Below are 21,473 nucleotides of genomic sequence, written 5' to 3' on the forward strand. Positions count from 1 at the left end.
TTGGATCCTCAGATAGCCAACAAAGTCCTGACTTTGTGGGGTTCCCCGACTGTGGACTTGTTCGCGACAGCCTTGAACTTCAAGCTGCCCCTGTACTGCTCACCAGTCCCGGACCCCAAGGCACTCTGGCAAGATGCTTTCCAGCAACGGTGGGACATCATCGACGTGTACGCCTTCCCACCGTTCTGTCTGATGAGAAGGGTGCTCAACAGGACCAGACTATCGGTCAACTGTTCCATGACTCTGGTAGCTCCGCTATGGCATCATGCAGAATGGTTTCCGGACCTTCTGCAACTCCTGACGGAACTCCCAAGGGAGCTTCCTCCACGACACGAGCTTCTCAGACAACCCCACTCCGGCGTCCCTCACAGGGCCGTAGCCTCGCTTCGGCTTCACGCCTGGAGACTATCCAGCGTCTCCTCGCGGAGAGAGGCTTTTCGCAACAGGTTGCGGAGAGAATGTCTCGGCACCTGCGAAGGTCCTCTGAGGGAGTCTACCAAGCAAAGTGGAGAGTCTTTTGTGGTTGGTGTCGTGGAAGGGGTATCTCTCCACTCGATGCCACTATTCCAGCAATAGCGGACTTCCTCGTGTATCTGCGAGAAGAAATGCGCCTTTCTGTCTCGGCAGTGAAAGGCTATCGCTCAGCCTTAAGCTTGGCCTTCAGATTGAAGGGCGTGGATATTTCTTCATCGCTAGAACTCTCTTTACTCATACGTAGCTATGAGCTTACCTGCCCCCAGTCGAAAGTGAGACCCCCTCCTTTGAACGTGGTTCGAGTCCTCAGGTCTCTTAAGAGACCTCCCTTCGAGCCATTACGCCAGGCCTCCGATCGCCACCTGTCTTGGAAGACGGCTTTCCTACTCGCCTTGGCTTCGGCCAAGCGAGTTAGTGAACTTCATGGTCTTTCGTACGACATCACCCATTCAAGGGGATGGGGGGAGATAACGTTCAGGTTCGTCCCTGAGTTTGTGGCCAAGACTCAGAATCCTGGAGTGCCGGATCCTCGGTTCGACTCTTTCAGGATCGCGAGTCTCCGTTCTGTAACAAACGACCCAGACCAGCTGCTACTATGTCCAGTGAGGTGTCTGAGGCACTACTTGAAGAGAACGGCTGCAGTCCGTCCTCATGTGCGAGCTTTGTTTGTGAGCACAGGCAGGACAAAGAGGAGGGTCACCAGGAACACCATCTCAGCTTGGATTCGAAGGGTTATCCACCATGCCCTGAATCCTGACCCTCCTCCGTCACGTCGCCCTCGGGCCCACGATGTCAGGGGTATTGCTACATCCCTGGCCTTCAAGAAAAACTTCTCTGTGACGCAGGTACTTCAAGTTGGGGTTTGGAAGCGTCAAACGACCTTCACAGCCCACTACCTGCAAGACGTGACTCACAGGAGCCTCGATACGTTTTCTATCGGCCCTATGGTGGCTGCACAACAGCTGGTCTAACCTCAGGCTCCTTTTTGGACAAGTAGCAGTAGGTTGAGGGCGTTGTTACCCGGTCTTAGTCTGCGTGAATGAAAGAGTATGTCTGACCCTTACTTCTTTCTTCATTCTCCCCTCTCTTGGGGAAGCAGCATCCTGGTCCTCGCATAGCTGACCTCGACCTCTGCAGGTAACCCATGCTTCTTTGTGCTCCTAGTATTAAGCTTAATACTGTTGCGTCTCCCATACCCTGACGAGGTGGTATGGGGAACGTCCTATCCTAGAATTCCTATCTGAAGGTCTCAAGGTCAACTTCATAGGACGAGTCACACTCTCCTCCTCACACTGCTTATGTAGGCCACTCGTTCCTAGCGATGCTAGGAACTTGTGAGGTACAGGGGCTCCCTCTCTCTAGTACTGCTCACTGAGGGATCGAGCCCCCGGGCAAGCCGAAGTCAGTAAGGCTGGGGACTTTCCACCCTTCCTAAGGGGTAAGTCACCCTCTGTGAATAGCATGGTTTGTATTTCGGTTACGGAACAAATGACAAATTCGAAGATAATTTGTATTTTTCCTAACCATACAAACCTTAGCTATTTACACATATGTGCCCGCCATCCCTGACCCCCAAGTCAAGTCCTACCTCTAAGTGAAGTGAAGCAAGTCACCGGTGTGTGGAGGGGGGAGGGGTAGCAAGCTACCCTTCCCCACCCCCCGCTAACTAGCGCGGGGGTAATTAACCCTCGTTAAAACTATTGGCTCGTCATTTCAGCTGCGCTAAAAGGTAAACCCTCTGTAAATAGCTAAGGTTTGTATGGTTAGGAAAAATACAAATTATCTTCGAATTTGTCATATTAAAGGCAAAATTAGCATCCCTTTACATCAAGCTTCAGCCACAGTTTAACTAGATAAACCAATTTTGAAGAAAAAGAAAATAATTATTTACATACTGGTCACTCACGTTTACAAAGCCATCTCAAACCAACCACCAATAAGAAATATATAAATCTGTGAGACTACTGAACTACATTACCTTCCCCTGAATCACTACTGTCCTTTTAATATCCAGGTCACCACTAAACTGCAAAGTCACTTAAAATTATCATACTGTACTCTAAACGGTAAGGCCGCATACGATGCCGTGCAGGTCTCTGCAGGCCCACAATAACAATGTCTCAAAAATTTTGTCAACAACACGAGAAATCGCCAATGGCCTTATAATACCTTGGTTGTGGTGTTATTCAGTCAAACACATGATGGTACTTACAGTTCACAGGCAGTGAAAAATGAATACAGAGCAGACACACCCACCACTACACACTGGTAACAGGCCATCAACCACATTCATAATGGTTATGAGCAGCACTAGACAGATACTCTGTTCCTATATACTGTACATACAGTGGTCTCGAGTAAATTTCCCTTACAATTGGGAACTTCTGTCAACATAAATGTCTGCCGTATCTGTTCTTTTTTCTTTTCTTGATGAAGGAACCTATTCTTGTAAAGTACAGTACTTCTATTTACTCAAACTCTGGTTACACATTCAAACCCTACAGAGAGTAGGGCGTGCTGCAAAAAAAAATGTTGTAAAGACAGTTGGTAGGATCAAACAAAAATATATACATACCCCTTAAACATATACATTATGCTTGCAAAACATTTAAACCTATTAAAAAAAACTATTGAAATCTTTACAGTGAATAAAATGTTATATTTGGAAAATCATTTTAGTACAGTACTGAGGTAGAATATCAGACATTATGACAAAAGGGAATTGATAATGAGAGTTACTTTAAAACATATATAACCCAAGCTTGTTATATGTGGAAATGGTTTGTATTTTTCCCAACTATTATTAATTTTTTCCACAGCGTCCCCCCCCCCAAGCGCAGAACAGTGCGTTCGCCGGAGGGAGGGAGGATTCCAGATAGGTCCAGGGACTTTTCTCCTTTTCAGGCAGACCCTCCTTTGGTAACTCCTCCTAGGGATCGAACGATCCCCTTCCCTCCAGAGGGATTGTCTGACAGCGCAGCTGTCAGTCAGCAGCCCTGGTTTGGATCCTTAGTCAGAGCGGTCATGCAGGCTTTTAAGCCTGTTCTCTCTGAGCTGGGCCACAAATCAGTGGCAGCTTCGACTCTCCTGAAGAGGAAGAGAGGAGTATCTGACGTGGTGACTTCTCCAAGGGCGAAGCTGACTCCTCGGAAGTCTTTGAGGAAAGCCTCCTCACCCCCCAGACTTTCACTCCTTTCCCTTCGGACGAAGGTTTCCCGTCCGCAAGGAAGTCACGCGAAGTGAGGCGTTCCCCCATCGCACCAATGAGGTAAACCCCACCTCGCGCAGGGAAGTCTTCTCGGGTAGGGGTGGAGAAGAGCCTCTCACCATCACTGTTGGAGTCATGCATCCTTCCCAGGAGGGAGTCGAAGGACTCCAAGACTTTACCGAAGTCATCCTCAATGATTAGACCAGAGCCAGCCAAGCCCTCGGAGAATGTCCACGAGTTCCCCCAAGAAGAGCCTTTGGGGATAGGAGACTTCGCTGCTAGCCCTTCAGGAGGAGAGCTACAGGAATCAGAGCATGTGTTCTGGCAGGTTCTGACCCTTATGAGGAATCTCAATGGGTTCGCGGATCCAGAGATTCCCCCTCGTGAGGGCAAGGACACGGTCTTGGACCGAGTCTTTGGTACTCAAAAACCCTCAAAGGCCAGCGCGGCCTTCCCTGGTCTCAAGGGGTTAAGAGTGCCAGAGACAAGGTCGAAGGCCAGCTCTCCGAGCTTGCCTCCTCCAGCCGATCCAGCGCCGGTAACAAACTCCTCCCGCCTCCTCGTGCCCATCAGAGGAGGTACTTTGACATCATGGAGGAGACTTGTTTATCTCTTCCCTTACACCACTCTTTGGAAGAGCTTACCAGGGGAGTCCCTCTAGAGAGACTCTCCAACCGGCAAGTATTGTTCTCGGCTACGGAGATCCTTAGCCAGGGGAAGGTGGCGAAGTGTGCCATGCAGGCAACTTCGTGGCTGACCATCTGGCTAGAGTCTCTGGGCATCCTGTTACGATCTGAGGACTTGTCCAAAGAGAGTACCAGGAAGGCCATGGAGACCTTTTTACTCTCAGGCACTCGTACCATCGAGTTTCTAGCCCAGCAAGTCTCGAACTTGTGGGCTAATACCATCTTGAAACGTCGAGATGCGGTGTATGAGAGATTCCACCAAAAGGTCCCCAGTACCGAGATCAGCAGGCTCAGACATTCTTCCATCTTGGGGAAGAATTTGTTCGAGCCTAAGGACGTGGAGCAGGCGGCTGAGAGGTGGAGGAAGTCCAACCAGGACTCTCTCCTACATAGAGCTTTAACATCGAAGCCCTATAAACCTCCAGCAACCCAGCAACGATGTCCTACCAAGACCACGAAACCGCCAGCTACAGCGAAGACAACGGTGTGGAAGCCCTTTCCTGTCAAGGACAAGAAAGGCAAAAAGTCGTCCAGGGGAGGAAAGAATCCTAGAGGGAGTGGCCGAGGCCGCAAACGCTTTGATTGGCAGTCCCCCTGCATGTCCACCAGTGGGGGGATGCCTACAAAGTTGCGCAAACAGGTGGCAGCAACTCGGGGCCGATTCCTGGACGATTTCCGTAATCAGTCAGGGATATCGCGTCCCGTTCACAACATCTCTACCTCCCCTGACAGCGGATCCAGTGTTGTTGAGCTCCCTTGCCATGGGATCGACAAGGGGGCAAGCCCTTCTGGCAGAAGTCGAGACCATGTTAAAGAAGGGCGCTCTCCAAGAGGTCGTCGACGGGTCCCCAGGCTTCTTCAGTCGACTCTTTCTTGTAAAGAAGGCGTCTGGAGGCTTGAGACCAGTCATCGACCTCTCAGCTCTGAACAGGTTTGTCAAGCAAACTCCGTTCAGCATGGAGACGCAGACATGGTCAGATTGCAGTGAGACCACAAGACTTCATGTGTACACTGGACCTGAAGGACGCGTACTTCCAGATGCCAGTCCATCCATCTTCAAGGAAGTACTTAAGATTCAGCCTAGACAACAAGGTGTACCAGTTCAAGGTGCTGTGTTTCGGTCTCTCCACAGCCTAGACAACAAGGTGTACCAGTTCAAGGTGCTGTGTTTCGGTCTCTCCACAGCACCACAGGTTTTCACCAGAGTGTTCACCCTAATATCGTCGTGGGCACACAGGATCGGCATCCGTCTCCTCCGTTTTTTGGACGACTGGCAGATCCTAGCAGACTCGGAGTCATCCCTTCTTTGACACCGAGACAAACTTCTGGGACTTTGCCAAGATCTGGGGATCATGGTAAATCTCGAGAAGTCCTCTCTGCTTCCTACTCAAAGACTGGTATATCTAGGCATGATCATAGACACCAATCTCCACAAAGTCTTCCCATCAGATGACAGGATAGCAAGGCTGAGGAGGGTCGCAAGTCCTTTCCTCAGACGAGAAGATCTTCCAGCCCAATCGTGGTTACGTCTCCTCGGTCACCTCTCATCCTTGGCTCGTCTAGTTCGCAACGGTCGCCTCAGGATGAGATCCCTCCTATGGGGACTCAAGTCTCGGTGGAATCAGGGTTACGATTCCCCGGACGTCATGATCCCTATGGGTCCTGCGGAACTGACGGACCTTCAGTGGTGGGTGACAGACGAGAACCTACGAAGAGGAGTGGATCTTCTCGTCCTCCCCCCGGATTTGATGCTGTTTTCGGACGCCTCAAAGAAAGGGTGGGGGCCCCACGTCCTGCACCACAGGACCTCAGGCCTGTGGTCAGAATCAGAAAAGTGCCTCCATATAAATCTGCTAGAAATGAAGGCCGTATTCCTGGCCCTTCAACAGTTCCAACATTACCTGGCGGGTCACTCTGTGGTGGTGATGAGCGACAACACCACGGTAGTGGCTTACATCAACAAGCAAGGAGGTACCTTTTCAAAGCAGCTATCCCATCTCGCAGTAGAGATACTGAGATGGACCGAAGCCCACTCGATTCCACTATCGGCTTGCTTCATTCCAGGCAAGAGGAATGTGCTCGCCGACAGTCTGAGCAGAGCGTCTCAGATTGTGAGTACCGAGTGGTCTTTGGATCATCTAGTAGCCAACAAAGTCCTGACTTTGTGGGGTTCCCTGACTGTGGATCTGTTTGCTACAGCGCTGAACTTCAAGCTTCCTCTGTACTGCTCCCCAGTCCCGGATCCCAAGGCGCTCTGGCAAGATGCCTTCCAACAACTGTGGGACAACATGGACGTATACGCCTTTCCCCCATTCTTTCTGATGAGGAGGGTGCTCAACAAGACCAGGATATCGGTCAATCTTTCGATGACCCTTATAGCTCCGCTATGGCATCACGCGGAATGGTTTCTGGACCTTTTGCAACTCCTAACGGAACTTCCGAGAGAACTCCCTCCACGACACGAGCTACTCAAACAACCACACGCCAACATCTTCCATAAAGCCGTAGCTTCGCTACGACTTCATGCCGGGAGAGGATTTTCGCAACAAGTTGCGGTCAGGATGTCTGGACACCTGTGAAGGTCATCCGCATCTGTCTACCAGGCAAAGTGGGGAGTCTTCTGTGGTTGGTGTCGTGGAAGGGGTATCTCTCCACTTGATGCCACTATTCCAGCAATAGCGGGGTTCTTCGTGTATTTGCGGGAAGAAATGCGCCTTTCAGTCTCGGCGGTGAAAGGCTATTGCTCAGCCTTAAGTCTAGCCTTCAGGCTGAAAGGAATGGACATTTCTTCCTCGCTGGAACTTTCCCTACTCATACGAAGTTATGAACTTACCTGCCCTCAGTCGGAAGTGAGACCTCCTCCATGGAACGTGGTTCGAGTTCTCAGGTCTCTTAAGAGTCCTCCCTACGAACCATTACACCAGGCTTCAGATCGCCACCTAACTTGGAAGACGGTGTTCCTACTAGCTTTGGCCTCGGCCAAGCGAGTCAATGAACTTCATGGTCTCTCTTATGACATCGTCCTTTCAAGGGAATGAGGGGAGGTAACCTTCAGATTCGTCCCTGAGTTTATTGCTAAGACTCAGAATCCGGGAGTGCCGGACCCTCGGTTCGACTCCTTCCAGATTTCGAGTCTTCGTTCTGTTTCAGATGACCCAGACCATCTCCTACTGTGTCCAGTAAGGAGTCTGAGGCTATATCTCAAAAGAACGGTTGCAGTTCGTTCCCAGGTGCAGGCATTGTTTGTGAGCACTGGGAGGACTAAGAGGAGGGTTACCAAGAATACCATCTCGGCATGGATTCGTAGGGTGATCCATCTGTCCCTGAATCCAGACCCTCCTCCGTCACGTCGCCCTATAGCACATGACGTCAGGGGCGTAGCTACGTCCCTGGCCTTCAAGAAAAACTTTTCAGTGACGCAGGTGCTAGAAGCTGGGGTGTGGATGCGTCAGACGACCTTCACAGCCCACTACCTGCAAGACGTGACTCACAGGAGGCTCGATACTTTCTCTATCGGCCCTGTGGTGGCTGCACAACAGCCGGTTTAAACCTCAGGCTCCTTAATGGACAAGTAGCAGAAGGTTGAGGGCATTGTTACCCGGTCTTAGTCTGCATGAATGAAAAGGTATGTTTGGCCCTTATTCTTTTCTTCATCCTCCCCTCTCTTGGGAAAAGCAGCATCCTGGGTTCTCTGCACAGCTGACCTCGAACCACTGCTGGTAAACTATGTTTCCTTGTGTTCCTAGTATTAAGCTAAGACTGTCACGTCTCCATACCCTGACGAGGTGGTATTGAGAGAGTCCTAGCCTAAAGTTTCCGTCTAAAGAACTACAGGTCAACTTCCTAGGACGAGTCACACTTCATACCTTCACACACAGCTTACGTAGGCCGCAGCCCTTGCGTAGCAAGGTTCTAGCGAGGTGCAGAGACTCCTTATTGTTGAGTGCTGACACACTCAGATACTGAGTCCCCGGGCAAAGCCAAAAGCCAGTACTGGCTGGGACTTTCCACCCTTCCTAACGGGTGAGTCACCCATGGTAAATAGTGTGGTTTGTATGTCAGTTATGGAAAAATGACAAATTCGTAGGTAATTTGTATTTTCCCTAACTATACAAACCTTAGCCATTTAATCAAACTTGCCCGCCAGCCCTATCCCCCTTGAAGTCCTACCTCTAAGCAAAGTGAGCTCAAGCACAGGTGTGTGTGAAGGGGGGGGGGGGGGGGGGGGAGTAGCAAGCTACCCTCCCTACCCCCCGCTAACTAGCGGTGGGGTAGTAAACCCTCGCTAAAATTCTAATGGCTCGTCATTTCAGCTACGCCGAAAGTAATAACCCATATTAAATAGCTAAGGTTTGTATAGTTAGGAAAAATACAAATTTCCAACGAATTTGTCGTTTTACAGATTTGGTTTTCCTTGGGGGTTACGGGTCCGCCCTCCAAGGAACCTTTGCTACAGTTCATCCGCATGGGTGCTTCATTTAAGCAATCATCTTTGCTGTCAGAGATAGATCATCTGACCCTTGTCGACGTTATTGAGTCAGAGGTGTCTCATGTGGTACCATCCAACTCCTCTGCCCCCTCCAGACTTTCCAGCTGTTGCTGCCGACTTAGTTTCCCCTGTTCCTATTTTAAACTCTTAAGTGAAATTCCATTAATGTTGCTGCATCTTGCTTTTCCAACTAGGGTTGTAGCTTAGCAAATACATTAGACCCCCGGCATACGGCGTCCTCAGCTTACGTTTTTTTCACGTTACGGTTTGGAATACGATTTTTTTTCGTCCCATCGTTACATTTTCCCCACCTTACGGCATCGAATTCCGAAACTCAAATTTGGCGGTTTCTACGCGTACGACTGTGCAAGTCAGTAGCCTACCACCACGCTCATACGTCACTGCATACGTCACTAAGAAGCTGGTCTGCTATTGGTCGGCGTCACGGCGTCACTAAGATGCCGATACGCTATTGGCCGAAAATCCTCCCACAATGCTTGAGAGAGATGCTGCCTCTCTCTCTCTTTGTCATACGCGCGCTCAGTTCAGAATCTCGTGTGCGTTTCGTAAAGACTTGATCTCGTGTGAGTGCTTGCGATATTGTTATTTTTTGTGCATTTTAGTGCTTAATTATAACTTTAATTCGTTAGCCATGGGTCCCAAGATTGCTAGTGATGTTAAAGGCAGAAGTAAGAAGATGATAATTATGGAAACGAAGCTGGAGATCATAAAGAAATATGAAGAAGGCATGCGCATCGATACCCTCACTAATACCGCTAATATGTACGGCCGTAACCAATCTACGATTGGTACAATTATTAAGAATAAGGAAGCCATTAAAGCAAGTAAGTCTTCTAAAGGCATGACTGTCCTTGCCAGTGGAAGGACCTCAATCAACGATGAGATGGAGAGACTCCTTCTTCTGTGGATTAAAGAGAAGGAAATCGCTGGTGATACACTCACGCAATCGGTAATTTCGCACAAGGCGAGCGCCATCTTTGCTGATCTTGTGGAAGCCCAGAGAGACGGCGAAGGCGAAGGAACGTCGCAGCAAGCCCCCCAAGACTTTAAGGCTTCTCATGGGTGGTTTGATCGGTTTAGGAAGAGGACTGGTATTCACTCAGTCATCAGGCATGTAGAGGCGGCCAGTTCTGACAAGAAAGCAGCAGAAGAATTCCTCAAGAAGTTTGAGAACGTAATTTCCAGAGAAGGCTACATTCCTCAGCAAGTTCTTAACTGTGATGAAACTGGCCTTTTCTGGAAGAAAATGCCCTGCCGTACATATATCACAGCTGAAGAAAGGAAACTTCCTGGCCATAAACCAATGAAGGACAGACTAACGCTCACATTTTGTGCAAATGCCAGTGGGGACTTAGAAATTAAGCCCCTACTGGTATACCACTCAGAAAATCCTCGTGCCTTCAAGGCACATAATATCACGAAGGAGAGGCTCTCGGTATTTTGAAAGTCTAATGCTAAGGCCTGGGTCATGAGGACCATATTTATTGAGTGGATAAACGTCTGCTTCAGTCCTGCTGTCAAGAACTATTTAGAAGAGAACGATCTTACTCTGAAATGTCTCCTGGTGCTGGACAATGCCCCTGCTCACCCTCCTGGCCTCGAGGACATCATTCATCCTGACTTCTCCTTCATTAAGGTTCTCTATCTGCCACCAAACACCACCCCTCTCCTCCAGCATATAGACCAGCAAGTGATTGCCAACTTCAGGAAGCTTTACACGAAGCATCTGTTCAGAAAATTCTTCGAAGTGACTGAAAGCACTCAACCCACCCTCCGTGAATTTTGGAGGGGGCATTTTGACATCGTTCAATGCCTGAAGATGATTGACACAGCTTGGAATGAGGTTTCACGTTGCACCTTGAACTCCTCATGGAAGAAACTGTGGCCAGCTGTTGTAGCAGAACGAGACTTTGAAGGTTTCGATCCCTCAACCGAAGACGAGGCCGTTGATGATCCTGCCCCTGAGGGTGATGTCAGCGCCCTCCAGCGCACCAGCGTTCTCTAGCATGCCAGCACTCGCCAGCTCGTCCACACTCTCTAGCGTATCAGTGTTTGCCAGCTCGCCCTCCCTTTTGCATTAGGTGTGCGTCTTCACCATCGGTGAAAAGGCGCCTCTTTGGCTCTTCAGCTTCATCAACGCATCCTTCTTCCGCAGAAGATTCTCCTCGTCCGTCCTTATGACGATACCGTCGCTAGTCTTTGAACTTCGGCCTTGGACTCTCCTGTGGATCGCGCGCTATCCTCTATGATGGATGTTTGTCCTCCTAAATGGCACATCTGTGATCCAGGTCTTCTTATGCGCCGATCTGCTTCTCGCCGTCCTCCTGGCTTGCCTTCTCCGTTCCTGACTCCTCCAGTTCTGTACCTGCCTGCTTGCCGTGTGACCACGCGTCACTCACCTGCGCGGCCTCCTGCTCGTGCTCGTTCGTCGTCAAAGTGTCTTTTGTCAGTGCCCCAGGTCCCTGCGCAACGCTCTCCGGCCCGTCAGCGCATTTGCGCGCCATCTAAACATCTTCAAGATCGTGCTCCAGCTGTGCGCCAGCGCTCACCAGCGCACCAATGCTCACCAACACGGTAGCGCTCACCAGCATGTCAGCGCTCGCCAGCACTTCAGCGCCCTCCAGCGCACCAGCGTTCTCTAGCATGCCAGCGCTCACCAGCTCGTCCACACTCTCCAGCGCATCAGTGTTTGCCAGCTTGCCCTCCCTTTTGCATTAGATATGCGTCTTCACCATCGGTGAAAAGGCGCCTCTTTGGCTCTTCAGCTTCATCAACGCATCCTTCCTTCGCAGACGAGCCTCCTTGTCCGTCCTTTTGATGATACCGTCGCTAGTCCTTGAACTTCGGCCTTGGACTCTCCTGTGGATCGCGTGCTATCCCCTACGATGGATGTTTGTCCTCCTAAACGGCACATCCGTGATCCAGGTGTTCTTACGCACCGATCTGCTTCTCGCCGTCCTCCTGCCTTGCTGTCTCCGTTCTTGACTCCTCCAGTTCTGTGCCTGCCTGCTTGCCGTGTGACCACGCATCACTCACCTGCGCGTCATCCTGTTCGCGCTCGTTCGTCGTCAAAGTGTCTTCAGCCAGTGCCCCAGGTCCCTGCGCAATGCTCTCCTGCCCGTCAGCGCATTTGCGCGCCATCTAAACATCTTCCAGATCGTGCTCCAGCTGTGCGCCAGCGCACCAATGCTCACCAACACGCTAGCGCTCACTAGCATGTCCGCGCTCGCCAGCACCCCATCGCTCTCCAGCACATCAGCGCCCTCCAGCGCACCAGCGTTCTCTAGCATGCCAGCGCTCGCCAGCTCGTCCCCACTCTCCAACGCATCAGTGTTTGCCAGCTCGCCCTCCCTTTTGCATTAGATATGCGTCTTCACCATCAGTGAAAAGGCGCCTCTTTGGCTCTTCAGCTTCATCAACGCATTCTTCTTCCGCAGAAAATTCTCCTCGTCCGTCCTTATGACGATACCGTCGCTAGTCATTGAACTTCGGCCTTGGACTCTCCTGTGGATCGCACGCTATCCCCTATGATGGATGTTTGTCCTCCTAAATAGCACATCCGTGATCCAGGTCTTCTTATGCGCCGATCTGCTTCTCGCCGTCCTCCTGCCTTGTCGTCTCCGTTCCTGACTCCTCCAGTTCTGTGCCTGCCTGCTTGCCGTGTGACCACGCGTCACTCACCTGCGCGTCATCCTGCTCGTGCTCGTTCGTCGTCAAAGTGTCTTTTGTCAGTGCCCCAGGTCCCTGCGCAACGCTCTCCTGCCCGTCAGCGCATTTGCGCACCATCTAAACATCTTCCAGATCGTGGTCCAGCTGTGCGCCAGCGCTCACCAGTGCACCAATGCTCACCAACACGCTAGCGCTCACCAGCATGTCAGCGCCCCATCGCTCTCCAACACGTCAGCGCCCTCCAGCGCACCAGCGTTCTCTAGCATGCCAGCGCTCGCCAGCTCGTCCACACTCTCCAGCGCATCAGTGTTTGCCAGCTCGCCCTCCCTTTTGCATTAGATATGCGTCTTCACCATTGGTGAAAAGGCGCCTCTTTGGCTCTTCAGCTTCATCAATGCATCCTTCCTTCGCAGACGAGCCTCCTCGTCCGTCCTTATGATGATACCGTCGCTAGTCCTTGAACTTCGGCCTTGGGCTCTCCTGTGGATCGCGTGCTATCCCTTACGATGGATGTTTGTCCTCCTAAACGGCACATCCGTGATCCAGGTGTTCTTATGCACCGATCTGCTTCTCGCCGTCCTCCTGCCTTGCTGTCTCCGTTCCTGATTCCTCCAGTTCTGTGCCTGCCTGCTTGCCGTGTGACCATGCATCACTCACCTGCGCGTCATCCTGCTCGCGCTCGTTCGTCGTCAAAGTGTCTTTTGTCAGTGCCCCAGGTCCCTGCGCAACGCTCTCCTGCCCGTCAGCGCATTTGCGCGCCATCTAAACATCTTCCAGATCGTGCTCCAGCTGTGCGCCAGCGCTCACCAGCGCACCAATGCTCACCATCACGCTAGCGCTCTCCAGCATGTCAGCGCTCGCCAGCACCCCATCGCTCTCCAGCACGTCAGCGCCCTCCAGCGTTCTCCAGCATGCCAGCATTCGCTAGCTCGTCCACACTCTCCAGCGCATCAGTATTTGCCAGCTCACCAGCACTCGCCAGCACGCCAAGGCTCACCAGTGCCCTCCAACACGACAGCACTCACCAGCACGTCAGCACTCTCTTGCATGCCATCGCTCTACGGCTCGCCAGCGCTCTCCAGCTCTCCAGTGCGTTACAGCTCTCCTGCACGCAAGCGCTCTCAGGAACGTCAGTGTTCTGCAGCGCTCTCTTGTGCGTCAGCACTCACCAGCTCGCCAGCACTCTCCATCGCGCAAGCAGGCTTCTCCTCTGCTAGCGCAGACCAGACGTCATCAACAGGCAGTACCAGACTTCAACTTCAAGGAAGTCGCACCATCAAGAGGACAAGAAGGAACGGAAAGGTAAGTGTTTGCTCTTCAGAGGGTCGCATTTAACAGTTTTCCATCACCCCATTCCCCTCCCTGCAAATGCATTACAGCGCAACCACTGAGGAAAGAGGGGAAGGGCACCTCAGGGGAGCAATAAATAAATCTCTAACAAATGGAGCAAAATCATCAGAATATCGTCCAGGTTAAGTTTTGGGACTAAACTGAAAGCAATGAGAACCTCAATTAACGTCTTTCAAAATGAGTTGACTCCCCTCCCCTCCTGAGGGGTGCGGAGGCGGTGGATACAATTGACAGTCTTGGCACCCAACTCAGGTCCTGCCCCAGTGAGGGCAGAAAACCTGGAGATCAAATCAGTATTCCTGAAAGTACTGATAATCATCAAACAGATCAATGTATTGCGAAAGGCACCAGAGCACATATAAGAGGAGGAAAACCCTCTATTGATCGTCTTTTTGACGTCCCACAAGGTTTGGTCCCTTCACTTAAACAACAGGTTTGAGACCTTCTCCATCTCCTCACTCAGGGAAGCAACCAACAATCTAGATGATTTACTTCTTTGCAATGTGAGGTCACCAAGATGCTACCGGAAGCAGATTCAACTCTTCAAACCTCAGCTCTAAAACCTGTTCATCTTCATGGGTGTGTAAAAAGATCCTTAGTAACAAGATCTCCTTCTGGCTTTGTGTGGCAATAAGGAAGGTGCAAACCCAAGCAGACGGGGAACTGGAAAAGCCTGTTCATGCATGTGAAGTTGGAGTGAGAGAAACACTAGCCTTTAGGAAGAACCTGTCAGTTGGGCAAATCTCAGGCAGGAGTCTGAGAAAGCCAGACAACCTTTACTGAGGGAATGTACCCACAATTCCTCTGATACGTTTTTCTTAGGACCTGCAGTAGCGCTGAGCAAGTTGTGTAGTGTACAGATGAGAATAAGAATGTCTGGCCTTTATTCCTCTTTTCTTTTGCCTTGCATGGGGTGCAGCGGTCAAACCATTATGTTGATTGATGCCAGTTAGCTACCATACCAATTGACTATTCTATTTTTAAGTTAGAATAAGTTTTTCCCCCATTCATCCGATATGGGGAAGGATGGATATAATGTATGTCCATATCTTTATTTTAGCTTTACATCAAAACCATCGTATCACTTTGGGATATAGATATCGTCATGGCTGTCTGTCTTATGACAGGAACTTGGCCTATCACCTAGAATTCAGGTCATAGGAGGTGAATTGGTATCCTGCTCCTCCCAAGGTCCGAGTGTTTAACATCCTGGGAATTTAAACCAGTCAGTTTAGTTATAGTGATTTCCTCCCACCAATGGATAAGTCTCCTATTAAAGGACGAAGGCTTGTATCCTTGTAGGAACAAATTGCAAATTATTTTAAGTAATTTGTATTTTTCCTAACTATATAAACTTGAGTCTTTTAAGTGACACTTCCTGTCTCACCCACCCCAAAAATTGTAAGTGAAGGTCAAAGTGGCTTACCAGTGTGCTACGTGGGGTGCGTTTTCCCTGTCACCTGGCAGTAACCAACACCTCGTTATAATTTTTAACAACCAAGATCCCAGCTTTTCTTAAATTGTACCCCTATTAAGGGACTCAAGTTTGTAAAGCTAGGAAAAATGAAAATTATTTTAAAATATATTTTGATGTTTCCAAATCCAGAATAGTCCTGATGGAAGTAAGAATTTTACCCACTGCTAAGTTAAATTTATTATGAAATCTGGACTGACATTATCCATGTTTGAAATTTTTGTGCTTAGTCCAATTTTCAAAAATGACAAAAATATTTTTAAAACACCAGTATCAAGTGAAGTTACCTATTTTCCCAGATTGTTGTAACACGGTACATAGTCACAACTTACAGCAGTTGATAGATCTTGTTGCAAATCGGCCGGCAGGTGTTCCACTGGTCACCGTCAGTAATCATTACTCATGCCTAGATGATCCTGGATTGTGGGGTGAGTATAAAAATCAAATTGAAATTAGATAACTAATAATGCAATTTCCTGATAACATAAAACAAGGATTTTGTTCACATAGTGTCCTTTGTCTACAGAGTTGGTGGGGTAGTGCCACATTCTTCCAATATTTTGTTCTACTAATTTAGGAATACTGTACTGCTATATTGTGCGCATGCCACCAGTTTTAAAGAATCTATTCCTGTTCCTACATGAATAGAAACCTCCGTCCTTTACATAGGATATGACTTCATATGTGCATTAGAATGGCCTTCAAAATGGTAGGCGAGTTAGGAGTTCCACCCACCTGTTTGACTCGTCAAGCTGCTGCTGTTTCAACTGTTATTACAAATGGTGTACTGTGCATTGTGCTCTTTGGTTTTTTATAATTGTTGTATGTTCTTTTGGGAGACTTTGATATTATGAAAACTGAGTTAGCTGAGATGTGTAGTGTCCTGTTGTACAGGTAAGATACACAGTTGTTCCCATACTAACAAACTTTTCGTTCTTTATGTGGATACACTGTCGGTGGAGCTGGAAGGCAGCCATTAGGTATAAAATGCAAGGTGGAGGTTACCCAGCCACCCATATATACTCTCACAGCTGTGAGCTACATCACTTACTTTTTTCTGGTAGAGAGCGGACGTCCCCGCTCTCTCCCTTTAAGGCTTAGCCGTTTATCATTATTGCTTTACGCTCATTCTTTTTATTTACAGATGTGACTGTGTTTTTAACCTGATGCTTCACAAAATAATGTGGCAGTTTTCAGATGTCAAGGTTTGTCTCTGTGAATTTATTGGAAGGAATCCTCTGCACTGACAACTTCTCTTATGGGTAACCTCTCCCGTCCGCAGGTTGGGTTTTTTTCCCCAGGAGGGAAAGAATTTTTAATTCTCTCTTTGTGTCTTCTTTAGCGCTTATAGACAACATTGGGGTGCAAAGTTAGTGGCTGTAGCTGTGGCTGACGTCTTAGCTGTTTAAGAGGTCTGCCTCCCGTTCATCTTACTATTGACTCCTGCTGACGACGAGTCTTTCGCCTCCTGCTGACGACGAGTTTTTTCGCTTCCTGCTGACAACGAGTCTTTTCGTCTCCTGCTGATTTCCCTGTTGAAGATTCCAAGACTACGAACGATTGTCAACCCACAGGTTGCTCGCCAATCGCCAGATGGACGGATTATTTTCTCCTTAATGATCGCAGGGGCAAGACTCATAATGAGATCTGAATTTATTCTGATCAATGATTGTAGGGGCGAGACTCATCACCTTGTCTTCCTGGTTGGTCAGGATGTCGTTTGCGACAATCCAATGATGAGCTCATCACCTCGTTTTCCTAGTTGGTCAGGGTGTTGTTCGCGACAATCCGATGTTAGACACTCGTCAGGGCGTCATAATTGATGATCAATGATCGCCACAGAGATCGTAACGATCACGGGACCGTAGGCTATCACGATTTCAAAGCTCTTCTTCTTGAAGACGAACACCTGTTCGGTTTCTACTTCGGGAGATTGGTCCGGCAAGATTCCCATTCATGCAATCCCTTTGGGGAAAACTCAGAAACAAGCCTTGGCTTTTTCTCAAGCAACACTTTATGTTAACCTTCAGTTTGAGATAGAGCTTGTTGAAGGGAAACAGAGTGTTGTTTGGAGGTTCGCCTCCAGTTGTGAGATATTCTCCTTCCAACGGAGTCTCTACACAACCCTTGAGTACGCTCACGATCAGCAAGAAGTGTCCTACATGCTTTAGAAGTTTTTAATTTCAATAATCCTATAGTTTTAAAGATTTTAGAGTGGCTTTTAATTATTGGTATGAAAGGTATAACAGTTAGTTGTTCCGTAACCAAAATACAAACCACGCTATTTACATGGGGTATTACTTTCGGCGTAGCTGAAATGACGAGCCATTAGATTTTTAACGAGGGTTAACTACCCTCTCACTAGTTAGCGAGGGGGTAGGGGAGGGGTAGCTAGTAGGGGAGGGGTAGCTAGCTACCCCTCCCCCCTCACACACCAGTGAACTGATTCACTTTACTTTTGGCTCGGGTGATGATCAGACCTGTCTGTCTCACCCTTGCATTTTTGACAGCCTTAATTTGTTTGCTTTTTCTTACAGCTTGTGTGCTTGGAAGTTGGCCTCCATCCATCATGCGGAAGTGCCCTGGACTTCCCGACCGCCCTTGTGGAACGTTCATGTCGGCGGTCGAGACCGACCCTCACTCCTTATGTCCATACTGCCGAGGTCAACGGTGTGAAAGGAATAAAACTTGTAGTGAGTGCAGGGAGTGGTCTACCTCCCAGTGGGAGAGGTTTTCCCGGCCACGTAAGAAGAAGTCTAAGCGTGACCTTTCTCCTTCAAGGGGTGCCTTGAAGAAGGAAGGTTCCAAAGACTTCTTCCGTTGCCCGAACCTCCTCCGAAGCTCCCACTCGATCGGTCTCTCGCGAGGGGCCGTCGAGTGGTAGCGTAGGCCTTTCTGTTGTTGACCAACCTCAGGGTTCGGGAGAGGGAGTTGCCTTCCATAGCGAGGCAGCTCCTCCTCCTCCAACTCCGGGGGAGGATTTTGATGTTGATGATTCTGTGTCTAACAATGATCTTTTGCAGCTTTGGGCTTCCTTGGGGCTTAAGGGCTCGCCCTCCAGGGAAGCCCTGTTTGACCTGATCCAGTTGGGTGCAGCTGTCAAACAGTCGCCAGTAATAGCAGAGGTAGATCCTCTGTCTATTGTCGACGTTGTTGTGGCAGAGGCTTCCGACGGGTCGGGCCAAACCCCTGTTGTTGTTGCGGATGTTGCTGAAGGCTCAGTTCCCCCTTCCGAACATCCTTCGAGGGAGGAGCTGGGTCCAACGGTCTCTCCTGCGGGTGATTCTTCCCCCCCGGGGGAGTTCACTGACGGAGACTCCTCTTCGGAGAACCGACGATGGTGTTGCTGCCCCTCGAGGTCGTCTTCGCCGTAAGGCTCGCCCTCCTCTTCGCTGTCGAGGCCTTCCTTCCCCTTACAAGGGGGTTAGGAGGCACCTCTTTGGTTCTTCGCCTTCGACGTCCCCCGCAGAGGAGTCTCCTCGACATGAGCATACCGTTACAGCCGCATCGCTAGATCTCTCAGCTGATCGTTCGCAATGTCCCACGCCTGCCAGACCTGCTAGCCTTCCTTCTCTGTTTGCGGACGCAGATGCGCTGTGGGCGCCTACGCACCCCGTTTTCCAATGGGCACCGGTCCTTTCGGGGCATAAGGACTTGTCTCCCACTGAGACTAAGTCCCTTAAGCGCCAGGTGTTACCTGCGTGCTTTAGTGCGCAAGCGCTCTCCTGCTGTGGACCCTTCAGACTCTTGACGCCCCACATCTTCTCGCCGTAGATCTCCTGCCTGCCAGTGCTCGCCTGCGCGCCAGCGCTCTCCTACGCGTCAGCGCTCCCCTGCTCGTCATTGATCTCCTGTGCGCCAGCTCTCTCCTGCTCACCAGCGCACATCTGCGCGCCCCGTTCCTGCTGCGCGCCCTGAGCGCCCACGATCACCTGCTTGCCAGCACACATCTGCGCGCCATGCGCGCCAACGTTCGCCCGCGCGCCCACGATCTCCGGATCTGGGTGCAGGCAAGGAAGCTGTTCCTTTGCCCCCTCGCCGTCGATCTCCTACGCGCCCTTAGACCCCGCCCACGCGCCAGCCTTTGCCTGCGCGCCGTCGCGCGCACTCTCCTGTGCGCTCTTCTAGACCTGGTCGAGCCTCTGCGCGCCCACACGCCCACGAGAAGTCTCCGGTGCAATCCTGCGAGCATTCGCCCCTACGCGCCACTTCACCTTCTGGTCCTGCAGCCCAACTGATAGCTCCCGACCACGCCACTACGCGTCAGTGATCTCCAACGCGCCAGCGATCTCCAACGCGCCAGCGATCTCCTGCGTGCCCGTGCGATCCTTCGCCTGCGGGCAAGCGCTCTCCAACGCGCTCGCGCACCCTCACATCGGAGCGCCGAAGGTCTCCTGTGCGCCCACGCGCTAACTTGCTTGTGCGCAGCCGTTCGCCTTCTCGGCCTACGCGCCATTGCTCGCCAACGCGCCATCGCTCCCCTGCACGCCGTCGTTCTCCCGGCCGCCACCTAAGCGCCCACGCGCACCTTCACCTGCGCGCCCACGCGCACCTTCACCTGCGCGCCCACGCACCCAATCACCCGCGCGCCCACTCGCCCATGCACTCTCTCGCCCGCGCGCACACGCGCCCCTTTGCCTCGACCGCGATTCCCGCCGGGTTTCGCAGCACGGGCAACCTTGCGAGTCCTCAGGAGCGGCGCTTACTTCCAGATCATCGTCGTCGCGATCTCCACCGCGTGAGCGCAGAGCAGCGCTCTTGCAGGAGGAGGAAGATTCTTCAGAGAGGTCTAGGCAACACCCTTCTTCTTTTCAGGCAGGCCCTGTGGTATCCACTCCTAAGGATCGCCAGATCCCCTTCCCTCCAGCGGGAGCCGTTGACACCGAGTCTGTCAGCCGTCAGCCTTGGTTCGGGTCTCTGAACAAAGCGGTCGTCCAGGCTGTTAAGCCGGCCCTCGCTGATCTAGGCCTCAAACCAACGGCAGCCTCGTCCCCGCTGAAGAGAAGGAGAGGAGTGGACTTCGTGGTAACTTCTCCTAGGGTCAAACTGGCTCCCAAGAAATCCGTCAGGAAGGCCCCTTCCCTCTCTCAGACGGTTTCTCCTTCCCTTGTGGATGAAGCCTTTCCATCCTCAGGAGAGTCCAGCGAGGTGGGACATTCTCCCACGGCACCAATGGGAGGATCCCACCTCGAGTAGGAAAATCGTCTCGTGTGGGAGCAGCGAGGAGCCCTCAGACTTCTTTACTGGAGTCATGTATCTCTCCTAGGAGGGAGCCCAAGGACTCGAAGACTGTCCCTAAGTCTTCATCTCGGATTCGACCAGAGCCAGCAAGACCCCAGGAGAACGTCCGGGTGTACCCCCAAGTAGAGCAGCTGGGGACAGGAGGCTTTGCTGCCAGTCCAAAAGGAGGAGAGCTGCACGAGTCGGAGCATGCCTTCTGGCAGGTCCTGAGTCTGATGAGGCAACTCAACAGGTTCGAGGACCCGGAGACCGCCCCTCGCGAAGGCAAGGATGCATTTCTGGACCAAGTCTACGGCACTCAAAAACCTCCGAAGGCCAGTGCGGCTTTGCCCTGGTCCCAGGGGGTTAAGAGCGCCAGAGACAAGGTTGAGAGCCAGCTCTCCGAATGCGCCTTCTCCAGCCGTTCCCCTGCCGGCAACAAACTCCTCCCACCTCCTCGCGTGCAGAAAAGGAGGTACTTCGAGATCATGGGGGGAGTCTTGTTTAGCTCTTCCTCTTCACCATTCTGTGGAAGAGCTCTCCAGGGGAATTTCTCTCGAGAAACTCTCCGCCCGGCAGGTGACATTCTCGGCTACAGAGATCTTGAGCCAGGAGAAGGTCGCAAAGTGTGCCATGCAGGCCACTTCGTGGCTGGATGTCTGGCTGGGGTCTCTGGGCATCCTGTTGCAATCCGGGGACTTGTCCAAGGAGAGCACCAGGAAGGCCATGGAGACTTTTCTCCTCTCGGGCACACGCACCATGGAGTTTCTGGCTCACCAAGTTTCGAACTTGTGGGCAAACTCGATCTTGAAGCGTCGTGATGCGGTGACCGAGAGGTTCCATGCGAAGGTCCCAGCCGTGGATGTCTGCAAGCTCAGACAC

The 21,473-nt window shown here is 51.1% G+C and overlaps 1 protein-coding gene across 1 annotated transcript in view; it reads left to right on the forward strand.

The window, feature by feature from the left end:
• Window positions 1-21,473, forward strand: part of LOC137615014 (tafazzin-like) — a 117,181-nt gene that overhangs the window by 16,614 nt on the left and 79,094 nt on the right. The window contains exon 3 of the mRNA XM_068344648.1: window positions 15,671-15,799. Within this exon, the coding sequence (XP_068200749.1) occupies window positions 15,671-15,799 (129 nt within the window). The remainder of the gene's footprint in view (window positions 1-15,670; window positions 15,800-21,473) is intronic.

This window comes from Palaemon carinicauda, chromosome 21 (genome assembly GCF_036898095.1).
Source record: "Palaemon carinicauda isolate YSFRI2023 chromosome 21, ASM3689809v2, whole genome shotgun sequence".
Classification (NCBI taxonomy): domain Eukaryota; kingdom Metazoa; phylum Arthropoda; class Malacostraca; order Decapoda; family Palaemonidae; genus Palaemon; species Palaemon carinicauda.